Raw genomic sequence first — 24577 nt, forward strand, 5'->3', positions numbered from 1 at the left:
ACACTTTAACTCCCCCTCCCACTCCGCCAAGGACATGCAGTCCTTGGCCGCCTCCATCGCCAGACTCTGGCCACACGACACCTGGAGGAAGAGTGCCTCATCTTCCTCCTAGGAACCCTCCAACCACACGGGATGAATGTAGATTTCTCCAGCTTCCTCATTTCCCCTTCCCCCACCTTATCTCAGTCCCAACCCCTGGATTCAGCACCGCCCTCTTGACCTGCAATCATCTTCCCGACCTCTCCGCCCCCACCCACTCTCCGGCCTATCACCCTCACCCTCACCTCCTTCCACCTATCGTATTCCCAGCGCCCCTCCCCCAAATCCCCCCCCTCCACCTTTTATCTCAGCCCGCTTGGTACATCAGCCTCATTCCTGAAGAAGGGCCTATGCCCGAAACATCGATTCTCCTGCTCCTCGGATGCTGCCTGGCCTACTGCACTTTTCCAGCACCACACTTTTCAACTCTGGATGCTCAGACTATCAATATTAATTTTGTTATTCTGTGTCATAAAGAAATCTGAAATTTCAGAGCCCCCTCATATGATAGCAAGAAAAGTTCAGTGTTTCCTCAGAATTGCATCTTGTAGTAAGTTCAAATGGTTGGTACATTCTAAGAGGACATTCAGTCTGTGGCATCTCTTTCAAGAACCATTGAATTGTCCAGTTCACCTTCTTATTTTTAGGGTTTGGGGAGATATTGCAGAAACATTCCTCAGGATTTTAAAATAAATAATAAGTGGGTGGCATGGTGGCTCAGTGGTTAGCACTGCTGCCTCACAGCACCAGGGTCCCAGGTTCGATTCCAGCCTCGGGCGACTGACTGTGTGGAGTTTGCAAATTCTCCACGTGTCTGCGTGGGTTTCCTCCGGGTGCCCTTGTTTCTTCCCACAGCCCAGAGATGTGCAGGTCAGGTGAATTGGCCATGCTAAATTGCCCATAGTGTTAGGTGCATTAGTCAGAGGGAAATGGGTCTGGGTGGGCTACTCTTCGAAGGGTCGGTGTGGATTTGTTGGGCCAAAGGGCCTATTTCCACTGTAGGGAATCTAATCTTAAAAAGTCTTTCATTTATAAAACATTCCATGATATCTTGGGGTTGTCCCATCATCTTTGATTTATGATGAATTCTGTTGAAATAATTCACTAAAAACAAGTAAGCATTTGAGTATTCTGAAATTTCGTTTGAATATTTTAAGGCATACGTGGATAATCAGGAAGTCAGGAAGCAATGTCACAGATATTATCTGGGTGGATGAGAATGTGGAATTTGAACATGAACAGATCTGTTTCAGGTGACTGTCTGTGTGGAGTTTGCACAGGTTCCAAGGGCTCAATAGCTTCTGGTAAGGTGGTGGTGGAATAGGGCGTCTGAGCCTGGAGCTTGTCCACTCCATCTGCTTTTGTTTTCGTTTCATTTCTTTTTTTCTTCTTCTCTTCCTGTTTTCTTCTCTTTTATTTTATTCATCTCTTGCTGAAGAGCTCAGTTGTGGCGATGGCATTGGCGGTGAGTGGGCCTAGTAATGCAGACTCGAGTAGCCACAGCTGCACAGACTCGTGGCAGCTTCTGCAGTGCTGACTCAGCAGCTGTGATGGAGGCGAGGCTGGATTCCTGGTGACATCTTCATCCAGCACAGATTCAAGGGGATACGGAGGAGGCGAGTTTGTGCCAGTATAAGACCAGGTGGCATCAGAAGTGGCTACATTAGCGAGGTGGGCTCAAAACAGACTCATGGTGGTGGTGGAGTCAGGTTTAGGCTATACTGGGCAGCATTATTGGCTCTGCATTGGCAATGTCCAGCAAAGGCACATGGTGTGAGGGTGCTGGTGGAGATGAGATGCTGCTAAAGAGTGGCAACTTTCATTCTAGTGGTAGTGGCGCTGTGTAGGGCACCCATGCCTAGCCACCAGGCCCATGGCCCAGGATGAAGCACTTAACATAAAGTTGAACATGTTTTCTTTATTTCTTCATTTTTTTTGCTTTTTTTTTCTGCAATGTTTTTTCTGTCTTTTAAAATAGTACCAGAGATTGGCGATGCTATACAATGCTTTTTGCTGTATTTTTATAACAAGATATGCATGGCGATAAATATATCAAATCAAATAGCCCAATTCTGCTGCTGTTTTGTATGCTTGCATGTACTCTTCCTTGCTTACAAATGTTGAGTACTTCCCTTTTTCTTCATTGATCATGTGTTGAGAAATGGAAACTTTGATTTTTGGCAATCGTTCTTAAGGTTGTGACACCAATTATGTTTTAATGCCCACTATTGCCAGGTTTTCCTTTCTGACACAGTGAGAGGCAGCATTAGGAAATAGAATCGTTTTCCCCAATGCAGCACAAGAGCCGATGTATTTTCATCTATATGGATATTATAATTTCTTTCAAATTTGTGGATTATTCTCTTTTTGAACTTATCTCTTTTCACTAATTGAATGTCTGAAGCATCTTTAAGTTGTTCTAACCTGATGCGATGAACCTGATTTGTTTTGTAGTCTTCAGAGCAACATTGGTGCACTGTGTAAATAATTTAACTGACCTCTTTGGTTGGTGTTTGGGAGGTAGCATTCAGTTTATGTGAAATGTTAATAGGAGTAAATAAAGTAGACGAGAATTTATTTATGGATCATTAATGCAAAAGTGGTGGATTGGAATACATATTGCACGTGTATCCATTCCATAAAAGGTTTAAAATCAAAAGTATTGGAAAGGCACAGCAAGTCAAATATTTTCTACTTCAAGAAAGAGAGATGACCATTATTAAAACCACAGTGCCCCCTGCACCAAACTTGTTATTCTAATAAATTAAGATATAGAGTCCACAAGAGTATCTCACCTAAACCCATTCCCCTTTACTCTAAATTCACCCCAACTAATGCATCCAACCTACACATCCCTGAATGCTATGGGCAATTTAGCAAGGTCAAGTCACCTGACATGCACATCTTTGGACTTCTTTATTCTTATGATGTTCATTAATTAATGATAATGTATTGGTATGTAAAGGACCAAGATCATTGTGATATAGTGGGTGGCATGGTGGCGCTGCTGCCTCACAGTGCCAGAGACCCGGGTTCAATTCCCGCCTCAGGTGACTGACTGTGTGGAGTTTGCACATTCTCCCCGTGTCTGTGTGGGTTTCCTCTGGTTGTTCCGGTTTCCTCCCACAATCCAAAAATGTGCAGGTTAGGTGAATTGGCCATGCTAAATTGCCCGTAGTGTTAGGTGAAGGGATAAATGTAGGGGAATGGATCTGGGTGGGTTGCTTTTTCGTGGGTCAGTGTGGACTTGTTGGGCTGAAGGGCCTGTTTCCACACTGTAAATAATCTAATCTAATCTAATCTGAACAGTCCTGATACTGTGGAGAAAATGCATCATCTGTTTATGTACAATCTATCCACTTGTTCCTTTTCCCGATCTGAAAATGTCTTTCATCACCTCTTTCTATGAATGCTTTGATGTTTTGAAATACCAATGTTTTGATATGCAGCTAATGATGCCATTGAACTCCTTTTAACACCATTCCTCGGTGAAGGTTAGTGTTAACTTGTTTTATTCCATTCAAAATATTTTGCTAAAGTGCAACCAATTTTGTTTAATCAATTTATAGGTAAAGCCTAAGGTTTTAGGATTAATAATAACTTGTTTTGTTTTCAAGATTATCCATAAAGGCATGTAGTTTATGCACCTGATTTTTTTTTGTCTTAAAGCTATGCAAAACAAATATTCAAACTGGAAAATGAATGCAACCATAAAGTTTGCAAAATCATCATCAGGAGCTTGATGCATATAGTATTGTTTACCTAAAGTAAACACTTAGTTTTATTTGCATGTGATTCCTGTGTATTGTACATGAAAGAAAATATTAAGGGATGCAGCATATCAGAGATTTTGTTTATTGTTTTAGTTTAGACTGGTTATTACTCATGAATACCAATAATTGTTCAGTTCTGAAGACAGTATTGTGTTCACCCAATCAGGAAGAGGGAAAGCTGTAGTGTGGACATTATTCAGAAGAGGGTGTGATTGCAGTTTGTCGAAAACTTGGAAAATTAGATCAGTGAAAATTGTAATAAGTGATAGCACTATACTGAAATTTTTAGTTTGTGCAGAAGAAAAGCACATTACCCTTCACTGACCTTGACTTGTTTAAAATCCGACTCAAAATCAGAGGTTCTTGGCCAGAGTGCAGGTGAGAACAAGTGTTTCCCTCATCTTCTCCCATGCTCTCCATTTCCTTTGCTACAAGTGCTTATTTTTCATTTTCGTGGATTTTGTTACATTAATCAAATGGTCATTCTTTGTGTATGAAAGTTTGAATTGTGTGGCAGCAGGCAATGTAATAGTGGAATCATGACCCCTGCATTAAAAATTCTGAGTGCTCACCACATTACTTTATTAATGTATTATAAATTGTATTATTTTATTACACTGTAATTTATACACCACTGTGCCTGTTGTCTTGAGGTGTCAGGAATTACTGTGCTGTCTTGCGTGTGTTTGTGTAGTTTGTGCTGTACATGTAGTACCTTGGTCCTGGAGGAATGCTGTCTCACTTTTACTGTATCAGTTGTAAATGGTAGAATTGGCAAATCAAACCACTTTTGACTATATTTTATTGGTACAGCCTGGGATGCATGTAATTTCCTTTGCAAAGGGAAGTCTGTGATCCCTGCCTGCTGTGGCCTGCATGTGACTCCAGACGCACAGCAAATGTCGTTGTCTCCTAACTGCCCTCAAAGGCATGTTAGGACTAGGCAACTAATTCTGACCTTGCCATTAGCATGTACACATCATGAAGGAATTTTTAAAATATTGCTTTACACGTTATTTGCAGATACATTCATTGAGGGCATTGTGCTGTTCCACTTATTTGAGTGGGAATACTAGATTGTGTCCTGGTCAATGGCTAATTTTGCACCAGCAAATATGATAATTACTGGAGTTATAAACTAGTGGGGATGAACATGGGAGATCAGAATTGGGTGTCATGAGGGTTAAAGTTTTTTTTGCTACTCTGTATGTATTCATGCATTATGTGCTGGAATATATGTGTTCCTTGTGAGTTTGTTGAGTTTGTACCGCAATATGAAAGAGTATTTTCTTGCTGCTTGGAGTGAAATAGATGCAAGTCTGCAAGTGCCTAGCATCAATGTGAAGTTGGGATTAAAGGAACTATTGGGGCAGTCAGCTCCAAAGTACGCTAATCTGTTCTCAACATTGCCACCCACAGTACTAGGCAATCTTCACATTACTGAAGGACTGATCAGGAGGTGGATAGTTCCAGCCAACACTTACAGTTTAACACTGAGGCAGCCAGACCTTATCCTTAGCTGTATGCACTATATCTTTTAAAAACTCTGAAAACTTTGAGCTGACCCTGATTGGTGGAACTATAGCCAACAAGTGTTCATTTCAGTTGAGAAGTGTTTTTAATTTTAACATACCATGATTGGATTCTGGTGATTGGTAGTTATATATAGTTCAGATAAAGTTTCTTGTAAATGAGTCCTCTGAGCTTGAGAACCACAGAAACCACAAGTGACTGAGCTGTTCTTGTGTTTCAGTGTGGTGTGAACCACATGACCCACAGTAGGTTGCCATGTTTGCACTCTGGAAACAAACATGTTTTTTTGTTGCATTCTGTTTTGAAATACTAATGCGAGCATGCCCAATTAAATTCTGGGGCGCACTGTTGAAAGGGAGTGGGTAAATGTCAAACATCTAGCTCCTGTGGTGACTAGATTGGGTGTGGTTCAGATCCACACCCACCTACACACGTACATCCAGGCTTATTCATGTTTGCCTAACTTAACTAGGTTCAAAGATGTAATGGAATTATCACTCCATTTTGGAGTGCTGCAGGAGTTCAATTAAAACTGCAACTCACTACCATATACACCTGTAAACCTGTTGCTAATTCTTCATCAGGCATACAGAATTGAGGCATTGATCTGCAGAGCCATCCACAGATGGGTGGTTAAAAATCTCAGCCCCTGTGATGGGGCTATCCCTCCAGATCTTGTCTGTGTCAAATTGGTTTGTTTGTAGTAGTTGAGGACTTTTCTGTCATTGGTGACCTGTGCCTAACTCGATGGATTGACTCTGTTCCAATTTCCTGTTGGAGTATTATCTCACTGTCAACCCTGTGCCAGAACAGCACAGCACCACATATACCCATTGCCATGTCATGGATATTTAAGGGTAGTTTCACCAGTTGAAGGTATACAGTTGCAGCAGTTTTGTTTTAAATGTAAGCCATGTTAATATATTAAAATGCTTAATAATAGATGTTTTGTGATAGGAATTATGATTACTTCATTAATTTTCAAATATTTGTGTAGAATATTTTTATGGAATATTGCTAGCACTGTTAAATGTGCGATGTTTCTGTGTGGTAGAGTCACCAGTCACTAAATTTTTCCATGAGTGATATATTCTTTGCATATGAATGACATTTGAAAAACCAATCCTTGTTGTGCAAAACCATTCAGCATTAACAAATACTGTGAAACTAGGATTTTATGTTGGCTAGATTGGGTCAGACTGGCCCATTCCTTTTCTTGAAATGCATTAAATAGGAGCAGGAGCAAAAGCTATGACTCCCTAAATCACCTCACTATTCAAAAGATCTAGACTAAACTTACTTTCCCTATTTAAAATGTACAGTGTGAACTGCATCAACTCTACATTTCATCAACACTTTTTATACCATATCCTTTATTACATTGGTGCCCAAATATCTTTTGACCTCATCTATTCAACAATGAAGAATGCATAGCTCTCTGTATAGAGAATTCTAAACATTCACAGTACCCTGAGTGAAGACATTCTCCTCAAAGTTGTAGAGTCACTGCATGGAAATAGACCCTTTAATCCAACTTGTCCATGCCAACCAGTTGTGCTAAACCGAACTGTCCCATGTGCCTGCATTTGGCCTATAATCCTCTAAACTTTTCCTGTGCATGTACCTGTCCAAATGTCTCTTAAATGTTGTAATTGTACTTGTCTCTACCATTGGCAAACTCCTTACTCTGATACAACAACCTTTGAGTTTTAGACTCTTTATTCAGCAACTACCTTGTGAAGCCAGTTGATAATTTTATGTTTCAGTGATCCCACCTCTGATTCTTTTAAATTCTAAGGAACATAGGCCTTGTTTATTCAATCTATTATTAAATGACAGTCACCTTCTCCCAGAAATGTTACTGCATTCTCAGGCGAGTACATCCTTCTGTCGGCAAGGCAAAGCTGAGTGCAGCACTTTGCATCACCAAAAGCCTAAGAAATTGTGGCAAAACTTCCTTCCTGTTTTACTTCAATCCTTTTCAGTAAAAGTAACCTACCAGTTGTAGCCTGATTGACCAGCATTCATAATTGCTGTGCCTGTATGTTAATTTTCTGTTACTTACAAGAATTCTGCTAAAGAATTCTCGTATCTCAACCTTATTAGCTTCTCACCTTTTTAAAAAAAACCTTGCAAATAATTTCATACCTTCCTGCATTATGCTCTATCTTCTTGGTCAATAACCTAACCAGTCTGTTCCCCTTTTCAACCTTTATCTTCTCAAAGCTTAGTTTCCCACTTAGCTTTGTATCATCAGAAAATTTGTGGAAGTTGCTCTTGTGATAATTTCTAAAAGTTGGCTTTGTTGAATTGCATCTCAAAAATAATGTATTTATTTCTACACTATTCTCTGTATTTTAACCAATCCTCCATTCAGGCATATTACCCCATTCTCTTATCTTTTTAACAACAACTTTTGTGACATTTTATTGAATGCCTTCTGAAATTCTAATTTACTATAACCATTGGGTCCTCCACTTAGTTACTTTGCTAGTTACAAACTCAAAAACTTCTTAATAGATTTATTAAATAGGAATTAATTTTCAAAACTCTTTGGTTTTTCCAAATCATGTTATTTTTCTGAAGGATTGTGGATGCTTTTATAGTTAGTATCTGATGTCATTACTAGATTTACTAATCTCAGTTTTCACAACCTGAATTTCTGAAATATTTGTTTTTGAGTCATTGAGTCTTCCTTATCTCTAATTAGCCAGTATATCTTGTTTAAAAGGAATACACAATAGAGAAACAAGTATCGTTTTATCAAATGTGTACAGAATGCTTGATGGTATCTTTGTTACAGAGAGAAATATGTACTGGAACAGGACATCCGAGAGAAAGAAGAGGCCATCCGACAGAAAACAAATGAAGTCCAGGTATGTATGTTGCCTGCATAAAATTTAATGCATTCACTCTGTTGGTGTACTTGTGATCATAGACATTGTGTGGGCTAAACTCGACTTAAAACAATGACATCTACGTCCCAGCTAAATCACCAATGGCACCTGATGAATAGTGGCTAGGCATTGTCTTTGTTTTTTGTAATTCATTTATGGGATGAGGGCATTGTTGACTAGGCAGCATTTATCACCCATCCCTAATTGCCTAGAGGGTAGTTTAGAATCAACCACATTGCTGTGGGTCTAGAGTCACATGTTGACCAGACCAGGTAAGGATGGCAATTTCTTTCCCTAAGGGACATCAGTGAACCAGATGAGTTTTTCTGACAGTCGACAATGGATTCAGAGTCATCACTAGATTCTTAATTCCAGGTTTTTAAAAAAATTGAATTCAAATTCCACCTTCTGCCTTGGTGAGATTTGAACCCAGGTCCCCAGAACGTTATCTTGGTCTCTAGGTTAATAGTCCAATGATATTACCACTAGGGCATCACCTCCCCATGTCCACCTTTTAGCTGTGGGCCACTGAGTGAGATTGAGTGTGGCTACCTTTCATGGGCAATACACCACATGGATTATCTGAACTGGGAGGAATAAAAATCAACCAGAAAATTAGCATGCACTGGCAAAACTTTGACTCCCTTTAATATTCTAAGGATTTGTTTGATATTTAATTCAAGTGAAGCTTATCCTAGACTGGAATATTGCTATCATATCTGAGGGGAATACTCTTATGCAAGGCCCTTGTAGTATTGTTTAGGTTGTGACCATCTTACATTTAGCCTTCAAACCTTCTCTGGTACTGACTTTTACCTCCGCTATCACAATCTATGTTCCCCTCCTGCACTTTTTGAGTTGTAAATCTACAACTATGCTATCTTACTAAATTTTGAAAATGCTATTCAATATAATCATGACAACTCCTCACTTCTGTACTGTCTGTTTGTAAAGCTCAGGATTCTGTACATCTTAGTCAGCACTTTCTTAACTTGTCCTGCTACTTTCAATTATTTGTATACATATATCTCATGTTCCTCTGATCCTCTATCTCTTTTAAAATTATGTCCATTATTTTATCTCATTGTTTTTCCAACAAAAACTAATCACTTTATACTTACCCTGCATTAAATTTTAGCTGCTATATGTCAGGAAGAATTTTTTTCTCTGAGGGTTGTTAATATTTGAAATTCATCACCCAGAGTGTAGTGAAGACCTACAAGGGAGTCACAGATTAGTTCTGGTTAGAGTAATTGGGAGAATTGCAATGAAGAGTTATAGAATAGAAGCATATTGTTGAAACTGAAAAGAAGAATCTCCAAGACAGTTGTGAGACTGGCTATGTGCAGAATCTTTGGCAGTAGGAACAAACAACAGGATAATATTGAATTGTGGATGCTGAGAAGAATGTGTGGACTAAGCAAAAGGACAGAATCAGGAAACTATGGAACTGGGATCACTGTCTCCTCAATACAGTACTCCATTAGATGTGATTGATATTTAATTCACTTGACCTACCTCATTCCCAGAGCTAGATCTCCAAAGATTTCCAATGGCTTCTTTTAAAGGTATTTCCACAAAGATTGAAATAAGTCAATTTTCTGCAAACCTTCAAAACTTCAGTCCTCCAAGCAGTATTAAATATAAAATGGTCTCATAGCACCGAATAGATTCAGAACTTAACCTCTCCAGGACTGACTTACGTTCATCCTCTCTCCTTCCAATGCACCAGTACACTCCTTAATTGCTGTTTTCTTTGCTAAACAGCTTGTGTTTCCTGGAATATTTGGTACTCGAGCAGCCCTTTTTTAGAGTCAGATTGTTTGTTATTATTTTGACATGATATTTCAGCATGGTTATCTGTCCCTGCAACTTGCCAACCTTATTTAGTACATATGTTCAAATGAATAAAACTTTTCTATTGACTGCTACCTATTAAAAGAGATGACCTGGGCAGTCAAGAATTTGTAGACATTTCAATTCAAGCTCTGGACATTTTGATTCAAAATTCACACAGTTGGAAGCTTCACTTTATAGGGGTAAAAGTGAATGAAATCAAAATCTTCACATTTTTCAGGTTTGGATTCTGTCTTATGGGTATAAAGAAGATCATTAAATTTATATCATTATTTTCACATCCTCAAACTTCCATAGTCTGAAGTAAGGATTCATATTGGGACTGTGGTTCATAGTTTAGATAAGCTCTTTGGAGCTGGGAATTGAAAATACAAAACTGAGTATATACTTAATGGTAAAGACAGTTGTGATCAAATACAAGAAGCCAGCCAAGTTGCAGGATGCTTGAGTACCATGTATATAAATTTCAAAAGAAAAAAATATAAACTTGTACATTAGTGCACCAGGGGACTTGTGTCTTTATTTTGAAAATGGCTTTATATAGAAAATGGCTTTATATAGACGATATAGAGTCATAGATTAATACAACATGGAAACAAGCGCCTTGGTGACCATGGTGCCCACTCAGCTAATTCCAATTGCCTGCATTTGGTCCATATCCCTCAACCCTTGCCATCTACGTATGTATCCGAATGTTTTTAAAATGTTGTTATCGTACTGGCCTCAACCACTTTCTCTGGCAACCCATTCCATATACGCACCACTCTCTGCATGAAGAGGTTTCCCCTCAGGTCTTTCTTAAATCTTTCCCCTCTCACCTTAAACCTATCTGCTCCAGTTTTCAATTCTACCAGGAAAAAGACTATATGCTTTCATCCTATTTATGCCCCTCGTGCTTTTATACACCTCAATAAGGTCACCCTTCAATCTCCTACAATCCAAGGAATAAAGTCTTATCCTGACCCTATAACTCAGGCCTATTCCTGGCAACATCCTTGTAAATCTACTTTGCACTGTTTCCAGTTGAACTACGTCTTTCTTACAGCAGAGTGACCAGAACTGTTCACGTTACTCCAAATGTGACCTCACCAACAACTTATACAACTGTAACCTAATGTCCCAACTCCGATGCTCAGTGCCTCAACCAATGAAGGCCAGCATTCTAAATGCCTTCTTCACCATCCTGTCCTGTGATGCTGCTTTCAAAGAACCATGTACTTGTGCTCCTAGGTCCCTCTGTTCCACAACAATCCTCAGGACCTTATCATTTACTGTATAAGTCCGACTTTGGTTTAACTTTACAAAGTTAGGGAATTTAATACTTACCTGTATTAAATTGCATTTGCCAATCTTCAACCCACTTCCCCATCTGATCAAGATCCCTCTGTAGTTTTTGATAACCTTCCTCACTATATATGGTGCCTCCTAATTTTGTATCATCTGCAAACTTAGTAATCACGCCTTGTACATTCACATCCAGAACATTTATGTAAATAACAAATAACGTAGGTACCAGCACCCACCCCAGTGGCACACCACTTGTCACAGATCTCCAGTCTGAAGAAACAACTTTCAGCCATCACCCTCTACTTCCTACCATTCAGCCAATTTTGAATCCACTTAGCTAGCTTTCCCTGGATCCCATGCGACCTAACCTTCATAACTAGGCTGCCAAGTGGGAAGGTGTCAAAGGCCTTTCTAAAGTCCATATAGATAACATCCACTGCCCTACCCTCATCAATCCTTTTGGTTACCTCTTCGAAAAACCCTAAAAGATTTGTCAGACATGACATCCCATGCATAAATCCACGATCTAAATATTTTAGGTTTGGCTGTATCTTCATCAGTACTGTTTTGTTTTAATGCCCTTGTGGGATTGAGTCCTGCCAGCAGGATGTGATTTCAATCATTTTCTTTTTCACTATTTATTGTTACCCTGGATCATCTTCCATTTAGGAAGGCATGTCTCGATTCTGGGATTAGAGGTTGGCAGCCTCCACATGGTGGGATGGCTGCTGAGGCAGCAACTGAATTGTCTGCCAGATTCCACCAAATTTGAGAGGTGGAGGTGATGTGGAGATGTGATTTGGAGGTGCCAGTGTTGGACTGGTGTGTACAAAGTTAAAAATCACGCAACACCAGGTTATCATCCAACAGGTTTATTTGGAAGCACTAGCTTTTGGAAATGGATTAATATCTTCCAGATACCTGTCCTGGATGATCTGTCTCAGCATGCTACAGTTTCTAATGTTTGAAGTTCTGGGGGTTGTTTTGAGGTCATTGAGCAGATCACCAGTACCTGATATGTGTGGAATATAGTTTCCAATCTTGGTACAAAGCATTTTGGAGTTTGTCATGACCTGATACATCCAAATTGTTAGTCGATTGTCCCCTTATTAGTTGAAACTCTTCATTTATCATTTGAACCTGCAGCAATTGTGTGAGAAGTTCCATGAACCAGGAGACAAACTGGTCTGAATCTGTTAGTTTGTATGTGATATCCAATTGATTACTTCCATAAATGCACAATACTTAACAAATGCTGCAGGTCAGGCAAAGAGGGTAAATTAAGGGTAGGACAAAGGAGAAATGATTTTCTTATTCTCTTCCCTCTACCAATCCAACTGTGATTATTTGCTTCCCTGACGACTTTGCCCAACTGGTTGTTCCTGATTTTTGTGAACTGAATATGCACCTCTGACTTTAATCCTGTGATAAAGTCACGTAATAATTCAATCCCAAAGATTGAATGCAGTTTTTATCTACTAAAAGGTTTCTCATTTGTGACTGTTAGTAAATAATTGTACCCTTCTCAAAGTAAGCAAATCAGGTAGAAAGAGTGAAAAGCCAGCTACTTGCAGAACAAGAATTTACATAAATTAGAGGAAAAAATGGATCAAGAAGCTTCAGGTTCATAACAATGGGAAAAACAAAGTCATAAAAAAGACAAACAAAGCAGGGAGGCTCATTTTTAAAGGAAATTGAAAACAGAAGTCGTTTTAAACATAACTTAAAACCTTGTTTGGGCTATCTTTGGAATGCTGTTTGCAATTCTTGTCTCTATATTGCAAACAGGTGCAGAAAGAATTTGAAAGTACTACAGCTGTAAGGTTATACATGTCAGTAAATACTGAACTTGCTGTCATTCTTTTCTCGATTAGACAAAATTAAGCTTCAACTTGTTGATGGTCTTTAATATTTTGAAGGGCCTGATTGGGTAGACCTTAGGAGAATGGTTCCATTTGTAAAGGAATCTAAATTGAGTGGCCATAAATATATGATAGTCATTGATAAAACTAGTATAGATTTCAAATGAAATTCTTCACTCAGACCAAGTAAAATAAGAATTCACTATAACAGACTGATTGAGACAAATGGCCGTTTAGGGAAAGCTAGGTAAGTAGGAGGAAAGAACCAGTAATTCAGAATGCTGATAGGGTTGACTGAAGTAAGGTGGGAGGAGGAATGAACATCAGTGTGTACCACTTCAACTGATTGGTCTGGATCTGTTCCATCATTCCTATGCAATATCCGTTAGATTAATTCTGTAAGTGCAGAATATTTGACAAATGTTGCAGCAAGATTGCATGCAGATCCCATCAATAAGCAATCAACGGATGTTCCAGTTGGTTTGTTTTGATGCTGTCGGTGGATTCTAAGTGTTGGTCAGGACACCAGAGATCTCTTTCTCAATAATGACAAGGTGTTTTTAAGCCAATTAAACTGTACACATTAGTTCTCCTTCGGTCCTAAAGTTTTAGTTTAGATTAACGCTAAGGTTTGTAGTGCTGCTTGAACATTCTGAGGCAGATGTGCTATTGACCAAGCTGTCTACAAATTCTGGGATTCTTAGAGACAAGCAAAATTTTATCAGAATATCTACTAACCTGAGATAATCCAGAATCCAAATGTGGACTATGTCAGGCTCATGTTTTCCTGAAATGTGGTTCTTGTCTTTTTAATTTGTGAGCTTTCAAGTGGATGATAAAAGGTGAAAAAGAAAGCAGATAGTTCCCTGGTGTCCTGACCAATATTTATATAGCCAGAAACAGATCATTTTCGTTTTAAGCTTGATTTCTAGTCAGAGTTCAGCTGAAGCTGGGATTTTTACAAAAATGATAATAGTCTAATATAAATCTGGAAAGAGCAGAGAAGGTGGTCTGAATGCAGAAGGTTGAAGCTCCAGATATGCTGTTGCATTCAGTTGTGTGCTCAATGTATGAAATGTGCAGATTGTCCCAAACAGTCTCACTCATATCCTGCAAATCATTTTATTGGTGATTGCAATATAGTGATAGTTGATTGGTGGGTGGATGGGGGAGTGAATGAGAGAAAATAAATCTTAACCTGACCTTTTGTATCTTGATGAAATATTAATCAGGCTGAGAGGAGGCGGGGAAATCTTGACCAGCTTCACTTGGAGCCTTTCTGAAATGGAGAACAAGGCAACTCTGACCACAAGTAGAAATGACGTAATGTGTTCATGAAGTGTTTGTGTACTTTCTTATAATGTGCACAGCTTGCATTTAAAATCACAAACTGAATAAAGCCAATGAGGTGTTCCCCTGGAATATTCCATCAACTGATAGGAATTAGAATGTGATTTATTTATTTGTAATGCTCTATTTATACTCTGAATTTCCTATGTGAAGTTAAAATAAATTATGTTTTTTATTTGTAAAGCAGTCTTTTTAAGTATGAGGCTGAGCATTCTATTGTTAGAGATGATTGTGCTGCCAAAGGTTCTCTCTATTTTTTGGGATAATTGTATTACCAAAGGTTGATTCTCTGTGTATTGGCAGGAACTACAAAATGATCTGGACAGAGAGAACAATAGCCTGCAGGAGCTGGAATCCCAGAAGCAGGCTGCCCAGGACAGGCTGGATGAAATGGACCAACAAAAGGCCAAGCTTGAGGACATGCTCAGTGACATCCGGCAGAAGTGTCAGGAAGAGAACCAGACGGTAAGAACAAGGGAAACCTGCAACCTGGAGACTGTGTAAGCATTTGATTTGGATGATATATTTATTACCAGATTCTTTCACAACCATGCTGTGCACTGAAATTTCTAAGCAGTATAGAATGTACAACAAATGGTTTAATATTTATAATGTGTGGTTCTTTCAACAAATTGTCATTTGGGATATGCATTATAATCATTTGTATTGATGGGTACAAGTCTCCGTTGTCTGGAAACTGTAAGGGTTTTTGTTATTTTTTTCTACTTACTTTAATGTGATGCTGATATTAAGAGACTAGGACTATAGTGGCAAAAAGCTGAAGTCTAATTGTGGGCCTACTGGGACAGACGATCAGATCATAATTTTGAGCATTCTGTAGAAGGGAGAACTCAAGTTTATCTGAAAGTAAAAGATGATTACAAAATCTGGGGCTCCAGCTCATGCTTGATAATCAGGTAATGATAACAAGGACTTGCATCGATTCAGTATGTTTGCTGACATCTTTACTTATAAACTTAAAGCTAATGTTGGTTTTGAAACATTGTGAAGTTTTTAGGAAATAGTTACAATCATGTCAATTGATGGAATTTTGAAACTAAAGGGAGAATGAATTTATGGAGAAAGCAATGTAATGGAATTTAACTTTGACATAGTGAAGATGCAAGCAGATGAAGAACATGTAGGACTAGTGTTTGCAGATTAACAGGAAAAAGATAACTGTTAGAGAGTTGAGAAAGTTAAACAAAAATGGTAGAGACATAAAAATTGAGAGGATTATGTGTCAGTTTGGGTTGATATGTACTGCAAAACCACCCCATAGTTCAGCAGAATATCAAATTATAGGCTTTAGTTGGAACTACTACAAGGATATACTGTCGCTGCAAATCAGTGGTTGATTTATTTTTATAAACATCATTCTAGGTGGTTGAGAATTTGCTGAATGGGTCAGTGTTTGTTATAGTCACTTGGCCCCCAAGTGGGAATTACAACCTTGAATCTATCGCTCTTCTGAATTTAATCATATTTTCAATACAAGGTTTTCCCTGTTACCATTATTTTGTTTTATGATTTCCTATTTGCAGTTCTTTTTAGGAAGCACATTATTGTTGTTACTGAAAGTTAATGATAAACTTTGTAAAAGTTTTTAAATTAAAATCCAAGTGATTGGGCAACTATTACAATCCAAAGCTGCTGTATTAAAAACAGTAAAGAAGAAGTCTCCTTTTCCTCTTGTTGATGCATAAAATTCATACAATGTGGAAACAGGCCATTTGGTCCATCGAATCCACACCAACCCTCTACAGAGCTTCTCACCCTACCCCCACCCTATCCCTGTAACCTTGCATTTCTAATGGCTAATCCACCTAGCCTGCCCATCTTTGGATTATGATATAGAGTGGCTGAGCAAATATAACAATTTAGATAAATTGCTACTGAAAATTGAAAATAAGGCTGAAGGTGGCGCTGTCTGTTCAAAGCTAAAGTGATCAGTACAGTGGCCAGTTTGGATGAGGAACTTTGCAGGCCCAATTCCTACACTGTGCTGAAACTATTCACATCAGCTGGGACAGTTAATTTCTGATCAGGAATAATCATTCAATAGGCCTGCTCCCAATCAATATGTGGGGCCTATTACTGGGTGTGAATCTGGGCACTGTCAAGTTCCATTTAATCATTCCCAGTGCTTCCCAATCACTGTCAATTAGGCAATTGATCACATTTGTCCAGGTACATTGTTGAAGAATGACAACTTGGATGCGGTTCTGTTGAAGACTCTGGAATTTTATTCTGACAGAGGTCAAATGGTTTGGAGATGGGAGATGGAAAAATAAGAATGGAAATAAAAATATTGTTTGGGACTTAAAAGCTTGCATCATGAGTCTGGTACCAATGACTGTGTAAGCTGCACAAGGTCCAGTTGTGCAGTTTATGTTATTGTCTGAATCCCTTGAGAGCAAAGTAATCCTTCCAACCAGCTGTTCAGTTGTGTAGAATTACCATACAGTGCAAAAAACAACTTGCCCCGGCATCCTTCCTTCCAGTTCAATACAACTGCATGTTATCATTGAGCATGCCAGGAATAATGTTCCAATAAATCATCAGGTTTGTAATTTGCTTTCAAAGTATCATTCCCATGTGGTATCTGGCTTCATAGGCAGCTTGTGCGAGCTGGAAGGACGGGATAGGGTGGTCCAGGTCACCACTGATTTCTTCATGGCCACCATCAGTGCTGTTCAGCGCCTGCCGTCAGCCAGTTTGTCTTTCCCCACGAGGCAGACCACTCCCTCGCACAAATGTTTTTCTAAATGTCAGCCATTAACTCTCAGTGCTGTGGCTGTGTTCCCAGATAAACCTTCGGAGTATTGCATTTTTTTCACATGATTCCAAAAAATATGTGCACATATTTCAGCTTGTTTGAAGAATTTTCCCTGTAGTGTTGAACGTTCTCTTTATATTAACTATTGCAAGATGGTAGAGTTTAATCAAAGTTTCTGGTTGAATTTGAATGGACTGACATGTTATGTTATGGTGTACAGAATTCTTGCTCATCTTTTTTTAAACTGTAAACTTTGTTTGAAGAATGTGAGAACTGAGGAAAGGAATATTTTCAGATGTTGCTGTTCAGGGACAGTGCCAAACATAGACAGCGGGTGAAACTCATTTTTGTCTAACTTTCTGCCTTTACAAATAGCCTGATAAGAATGTGTACGCCTTCTATCAGAAAGCAATGTCCACTGTAAGGGATTGGTTAATTTCACAACCAGATGGTCGTGTAGTTATTTGGTGTATACTCATGCCCACTTGAAACAGATCCAAACTCAAATCATTTGCTTTCTGTTCACCTCTGCAACATTAAGCCCAATCTGATCTGAATTCCCAGAGGTCAGTCATGGGTGTTCTAACAGACGGTATTCCATTTGACATTTTATATATTGAATTCAATACATTGGAATGAGGAGGATAAGAGTTGGAATAAGCTTTCCTTGGAAAATAAAAGTATAGCAAACCCAGCTGTTAATAAGCATATGCAATTGGAGACAGATGGCTGATTTCCTTTTGTGATTGATTTTGACTGTTGGCTCTCATCTTATTCATTTATCAACTTCCTGTCCTTTATTTTCATGGAGATCCACTGGATTTGGAGAGTTAGCCAGTCTACACAAAAGTTCAGTGATACTCAACTTTCTTCAGCACAACTCCATTCTAAAGCCTGACTTTGCATTGACAATTTGGGGCGTCGAATAAGAGTTGTTAAAGGAGGGGGGGTGGGGGGGGTGAGAGGTTTTGTGAGCCTGGCTTTGCCTGCTGAGCATGATGGGGGTTGTGGTGCCTGCTGCTGATTAGTTGGGGAGGAAAATAAAGTTCAGCTTGTGGGAAGTCTTTAAACTGCAGTTAAGTAAGAAAACCCCAGCCTTTTCAGAGGCTATTTGTTTGCAGCCTGTCAACGTGAAAAAAGCTATTACTGCCTTGAGGATCCACAGACCCAACATGTCATCTTGTACCCAAACTCTCAGTTTTGGGAGCCCCACAGTAGTATAACTATTGTCTTGAGCTGCAAATACCTATTTCTGCTGTAATCCAATGAAAGACTTGCTCATCCCAATAATGCAAGTCTCTGTCAGTATTATGTGCATGATTTTCTCATCAATATCTCTACTAAGGCATCAAATGCGGCCTGACTGTTAAGGTAAGTTGAAGCTGCAGGTGGGAATGGGAAATTGTTGCTGCATCTTGATAGCGTTGTGTTGAGACGACACTTGGGGTCTAGTGCATTGTTTAGTCTCCATATCTAAAAAAAGGATATGCTTTATTTGTTTTAGAGGAAGAGGCAACAACTGACAACCACTGATTCCTGGTATGATGGGGTTCTTTTTTAAATAGATATTGAGTTTGAATGGTCAACAAACACTGGAGTTTTGTAGTGTCAGATGTGGTATAATTGGAAATATAAAATTCTAAAAGGACTTGCCAGGATACATGGAGATAAGCTATTTCCCTTGGTGAGTGTAGATTGAGGGACAATGGTATCAAGATAAGTCATTGGTCATTTAGAACTGAGGTAAGGAATTTCTTTGCTGAGAGAATCCAAAGACATTCAGCTCTCCATTTCATAGTTATAAATGCTTAATCTGTGTATATTGAGACTAAACTCAACAGAGTTTTGGTTACTACATGAATCAAGGGATATAGGAATTGGGCAAGAAATTGGCATTGTGGAACTTCCAACATGATCAGAGCAAGTTCGAGTGCCACATGGCCTACTGATTTTTTTGTATATTCTGTGTCTTTTGAACTCTCATGTTGATTTTGAGAACAGAATGATGTGTTGTGTGTTACATTTGGTAGTGTGATTGACCAAATTTATGTGAACAACACACTGGGAGATCTTCTAGCATGTAAAATGTCTTAAAACTCCGTGCTTGACTTGCAGTATTTTTTTAACTCAGATGTCATATCCTAAAGCAGCAAGAGAAATGCTACCTCTCGAATAATGACCGGTGTGCACAACTTATGCCTTTATTTTTGTTGATTGGATTTTTAAAAATTCCAACTTATTCCATCTGCCATACTGCTCATGTCAGAGTGTATTTATCGAATAAAGACTATTTTCAATTGCCTGCTCTTAATGCTCCATAAATGCTATTGCTCTGCTCATGCACCCAATCAAAAAACACCCTTCATTGATTTATTTCTCCGTCAGCGCACAATCCTGGCTCTCCCCTTACAAACATCTCCATGACCAGCTCCATAGATGAATCACTTTTTAATATATGTATCTCTGCCTCTCACTTCTGGTATTATACTCTAGTTGACTTGAATTTCACATTAATGAAATTTTTATAACCATAAATTTAAGTGGCAAAAAATCACTGAAATCCTTTTGAAGACCCAAACAAATCTGAACTGAATTCTTACTGGAGTGATTGGGACCAGGTGGACTTTGTTGACTATGAGCTGCTTGGAGTTGTTAACCTGGGCCAATCAGGAAAGCCTTGGCTAACTAATAAAACTAGGACATATGGGCGTTTGCACTCCCTTTTTGATTTTCTGAAAAAACTCCTCCTCTGCTTTTGGTTGCACTTCAGTCCCACGCTCCTGATCTTCGGGCACCCGGTACGGAGGAGGGAGGGCAGGTCTGAAGACCTCCTCGTGGGTCTGCTCCTGGGCCTGGCCAAACTGGCCATAAACAGGTCCAGGCAGCGGGCCGTGGAGGGGATCGTTAGGGCCGACTGCCTGCCCCTCTTCCGCGGTTACGTTAGGGCCCGGGTGTCCTTGGAGAAGGAGCACGCGGTGTCCACCAACACCCTGGAGTTGTTCAGGGAGAGGTGGGCGCCGCAGGGAGTGGAGTGCATCATTTCCCCCTCCAACTCTATTTTGATTTAGTCCCTGCCCTCCCCTTCACTGTTTTGATCACACAGCATTGCCCTTTGATGTGAAGGGCACTGCTCGTCACAGGCCACTCGGGTGTTTTCCTACTTTTCCTGGTGGTGGAAATTAAATAAAGATTTGTGCACTTTATGTCTCTCACTGTGTCTCACAGCTGCACACACACTATATAAAAAAAAAATAAAAAATAAACAGGAGTGTCTGTTTGATGTCGCAGCATCACCCTTTGATGTGAAGGGCACTGCTTGTCACTGGCCACTCAGATGTTTTAAAAAAAAGATAAAAAAAAAACTAGGACATATGGGCGTTTGTACTCCCTTTTTGATTTTCTGAAAAAACTCCTCCTCTGCTTTTGGTTGCACTTCAGTCCCACGCTCCTGATCTTCGGGCACCCGGTACGGAGGAGGGAGGGCAGGTCTGAAGACCTCCTCGTGGGTCTGCTCCTGGGCCTAGCCAAACTGGCCATAAACAGGTCCAGGCAGCGGGCTGTGGAGGGGGTCGTTAGGGCCGACTGCCTGCCCCTCTTCCGCGGTTACGTTAGGGCCCAGGTGTCCTTGGAGAAGGAGCACGCGGTGTCCACCAACACCCTGGAGTTGTTCAGGGAGAGGTGGGCGCCGCAGGGAGTGGAGTGCATCATTTCCCCCTCCAACGCTATTTTAATTTAGTCCTTGCCCTCCCCTTCACTGTTTTGATCACACAGCATTGCTCTTTGATGTGAAGGGCACTGCTTGTCACAGGCCACTCGGGTGTTTTCCTACTTTTCCTGGTGGTGGAAATTGAATAAAGATTTGTACACCTTGTCTCTCACTGTGTCTCACACCTGCGCGCACACACACCATGGGTGCTGGGGATAAAAATAATAAGCACTACAGCAGTTAGGCGGTAGTGTGGGGGTTAGTTAAAAAAAATAAAAAAAAAATAAACAGGAGTCTCAAAAAAAATATAAACAGGAGAATTGCCCTTTGATGTGAAGGGTACTGCTTGTCACAGGCCACTCGGGTGTTTTTCTACTTTTCCTGGTGGTGGAAATAAAAACAAAACTAGGACATATGGGCGTTTGCACTCCCTTTTTGATTTTCTGAAAAAACTCCTCCTCTGCTTTTGGTTGCACTTCAGTCCCACGCTCCTGATCTTCGGGCACCCGGTACGGAGGAGGGAGGGCAGGTCTGAGGACCTCCTCGTGGGTCTGCTCCTGGGCCTGGCCAAACTGGCCATAAACAGGTCCAGGCAGCGGGCTGTGGAGGGGGTCGTCAGGGCCGACTGCCTGCCCCTCTTCCATGGTTACGTTAGAGCCCAGGTGTCCTTGGAGAAGAAGCATGCGGTGTCCACCAACACCCTGGAGTTGTTCAGGGCGAGGTGAGCGCCGCAGGGAGTGGAGTGCATCATTTCCCCCTCCAACTCTATTTTGATTTAGTCCCTCCCCTTCACTGTTTTGATCACACACAGCATTGCGCTTTGATGTAAAGGGCACTGCTTGTCACAGGCCACTTGGGTGTTTCCTTTCTTCCTGGTGGTGGAAACTAAATAAAGATTTGTGCACTTTGTGTCTCTCACTGCTCTCACACCTGCACACACACACCATGGGTGCTGGGGAAAAAATAAGCACTAAAAAAAAGAAAAAAAGGTAAAACTAGGGCATTAGAATCTCCTCAATGAGGACTGAATTGAAGGATGACTTGGTGAAGGGACCTGGCTGTTGAGCCATTATTTCAGTGGATAGATCCTGGGCTTGACGTTTGTGTATGAGACAACCAGGAAAAAAAAGTATATAACCATGAGATTAGAATTTCCTCAATCCAGGTGACTGAGCTGGCTGGCCACAATCAATGTACTATGCACTAGTAAATAAAGGGTGACATGGTGACAGCAAAATCAATGTAACCAGGAGATTAGAATCTCCTCAGTCCAGGTGACTGACTCTGAGATTGCTGGCTGCAGTGTACTGTGTACTAGTAAATAAAGGATTATCTGGTGATGGGACCCACCCTCTGTACAGTTATTTCATTGGCGGCAGGAGAAACAGAACATAGCTGAAATACATTTGCCTGTACCTGTTATCTTGGAGTTGGGGTAAGCATTTCTGGCATCATGCCTTTATTTGGGAAGCTTGACTCATTTGACCCTGCTGTCGAAGACTGGGCCCGTTATGTGGAAAAAATACAATGTTTTTCCGGGCAAATGACATTGAGGCAGATGAAAAGCAGCAAATAATCCTTCTGATTGTGCTTGTGGACCTGCATCATTCTCACTTATACAGGGCTTAACTTTCCCAGAGGCACCAAGCACTAAAACCTTCCAAGAGTTGGAGTTGGTTAAGGAATATTAGAAAATGCGACAAGTAGAACATGGGAAATACAGGGCATCCTGTAAGGGAAGTGGACACCCGTACTTGTTCGACTGAGCTTGGGGAACACGACTTGAGTGCAGGCAATTGCAGAACCTCATGCAGGGCATGTGCTGAGCAGAGGGACCCTCTGCCAACCCACAGCAAAACGCCACAACAAAGCTGAGCCTCAGCTAAATGGCTAAAAAGTTCTTCAGGGTCTGGGCTGGCAGTGGAGGAGGCCAAGGATGATCTGTTTGTGAAGGGAGTGGGAAGAGGAATTAAAATTGGTGATGAATGAGAGGTCAGGTTGGCCCCTGCAGGCCCGGCTGAGATGCTCGGCGAGATGTGCCCTGAGTTTATGTTTGGTCTTCCCGGATACAGTAAACTAGTTTGAAGGAGAGGCAGGTAAACTTTGTCTCACCTGAAAGGACTGTTTGGGGCTCTGGATGAAGGTGAGGGGTGTAGTGTGCCAACAGGTGTTTCATCTTTTACGATTGTTGGGGAAGGTACCAGGGGGTTTGGGGGAGAAGCTGGATAGGTTGGTGGGGAGAGTGGCATAACCAAGGATTGGCGAAGGTAACAGTTCTTGCAGAAGGCAGAGATGGATGAGAAGGGTAAGATGTTCATGATGATGGGGTCTAATTGGTGTTGGTGGGATTGTTTCAGGATGATATGTTGGATGTGGAGACTGGTGGGGTGAGAGGTGAGGTCAAGGGGGACCCTAACTGGATGACATACTAATAGCAGGGTAGACCAATAAGAAGCTTGGAGAACTTGGACATAATGCTCAAAGGTTTCTCCCAGGCAGACGTACGCCTTAGAAGAGAAGGTGCCACAAGTGATCATCTTGGGTTACAGAGTTGGCAAAACCAGGTTATACCCGTTGGAAGAGAAAGTGAGGATGACCGAAGGGCCCCTGACTCTCACATCTGTACCAGAGCTTAGATCTTTTCTTGGGGTTGTGAATTATTACAGAAAATTCTTATGTAACCTGGCCTTCATCTTGGCACTCTTACACCTGCTATGAAAAAGGTTCAGGAAGCCAAAAAGTAGTCTTTAGGGAAGTGAAAGAGAACTGGCTGTCATCATCTAAGGTGTTTTAAAACCATCCTTTAAACTTAGTTTCTCAAGGTCAGAATTTTCAGCAATGATTAGGAGCTTAGTATGTCAATTTAAAAAAAACTCATTCAACCCAATGCAGCATTTTCAAATGTCTTGTGCGAGACTAACAGTGTAAAATACGTTGTTTTTATTATGTCACTGATTTCTAATTGTTTGAAATCTGACTTTCTTCAGTAATGCAACCTATGGAGAAACAAAGACTCACCAGCTTCTGGAATGCTATGTTTAATTGTGTCTGTACACTCTCAAACAGCAAGTTTCCATTAATTCTAGAGGAATATGGAAGTGGATACTCACAATTTTGCAGTCATTGTAAGCACAAAATCCAGGTCTTTATGTTTTAATTCATTCATGCTCAGTTTCAGAGAGTTATCCCTGCACTTATGTATTCAGCTTGCAGCATGACAGTTTAAGCCTGTGAAAAATTTACTGGCATGGATCACTGTGATCCTTTTGAGCAATCCCTACAACTTGTCTTTTCAAGCTGTAACAATAAGCTGTGTTTACTGTTTCAAACAATTTTTCAAGAAGTGGCACCAAGGACAGTAAAACCCTTTGAAGATAAATTTTAACAGGAATATTTGTTTGAACTACAAGGAGGGCAAGAACTGAGATGCAATGACTCAGGCTAAGGGAGGAGAGGCCGATCAGATGTTTGAATATAGAACAGGCCCTTTGACC

General features: G+C 40.4%; 1 protein-coding gene across 6 annotated transcripts in view; it reads left to right on the plus strand.

The window, feature by feature from the left end:
- The window catches only part of eps15l1a (epidermal growth factor receptor pathway substrate 15-like 1a), a 366481-nt gene that overhangs the window by 156703 nt on the left and 185201 nt on the right, over positions 1 to 24577 (plus strand). For all 6 annotated transcript variants that reach the window (XM_060846401.1, XM_060846406.1, XM_060846402.1 and 3 more), the window contains 2 exons: positions 8149 to 8221; positions 14902 to 15063. In XM_060846401.1, the coding sequence (XP_060702384.1) occupies positions 8149 to 8221; positions 14902 to 15063 (235 nt within the window). The remainder of the gene's footprint in view (positions 1 to 8148; positions 8222 to 14901; positions 15064 to 24577) is intronic.

Source organism: Hemiscyllium ocellatum, chromosome 28, assembly GCF_020745735.1.
Source record: "Hemiscyllium ocellatum isolate sHemOce1 chromosome 28, sHemOce1.pat.X.cur, whole genome shotgun sequence".
NCBI classification, from domain to species: Eukaryota; Metazoa; Chordata; class Chondrichthyes; order Orectolobiformes; family Hemiscylliidae; genus Hemiscyllium; species Hemiscyllium ocellatum.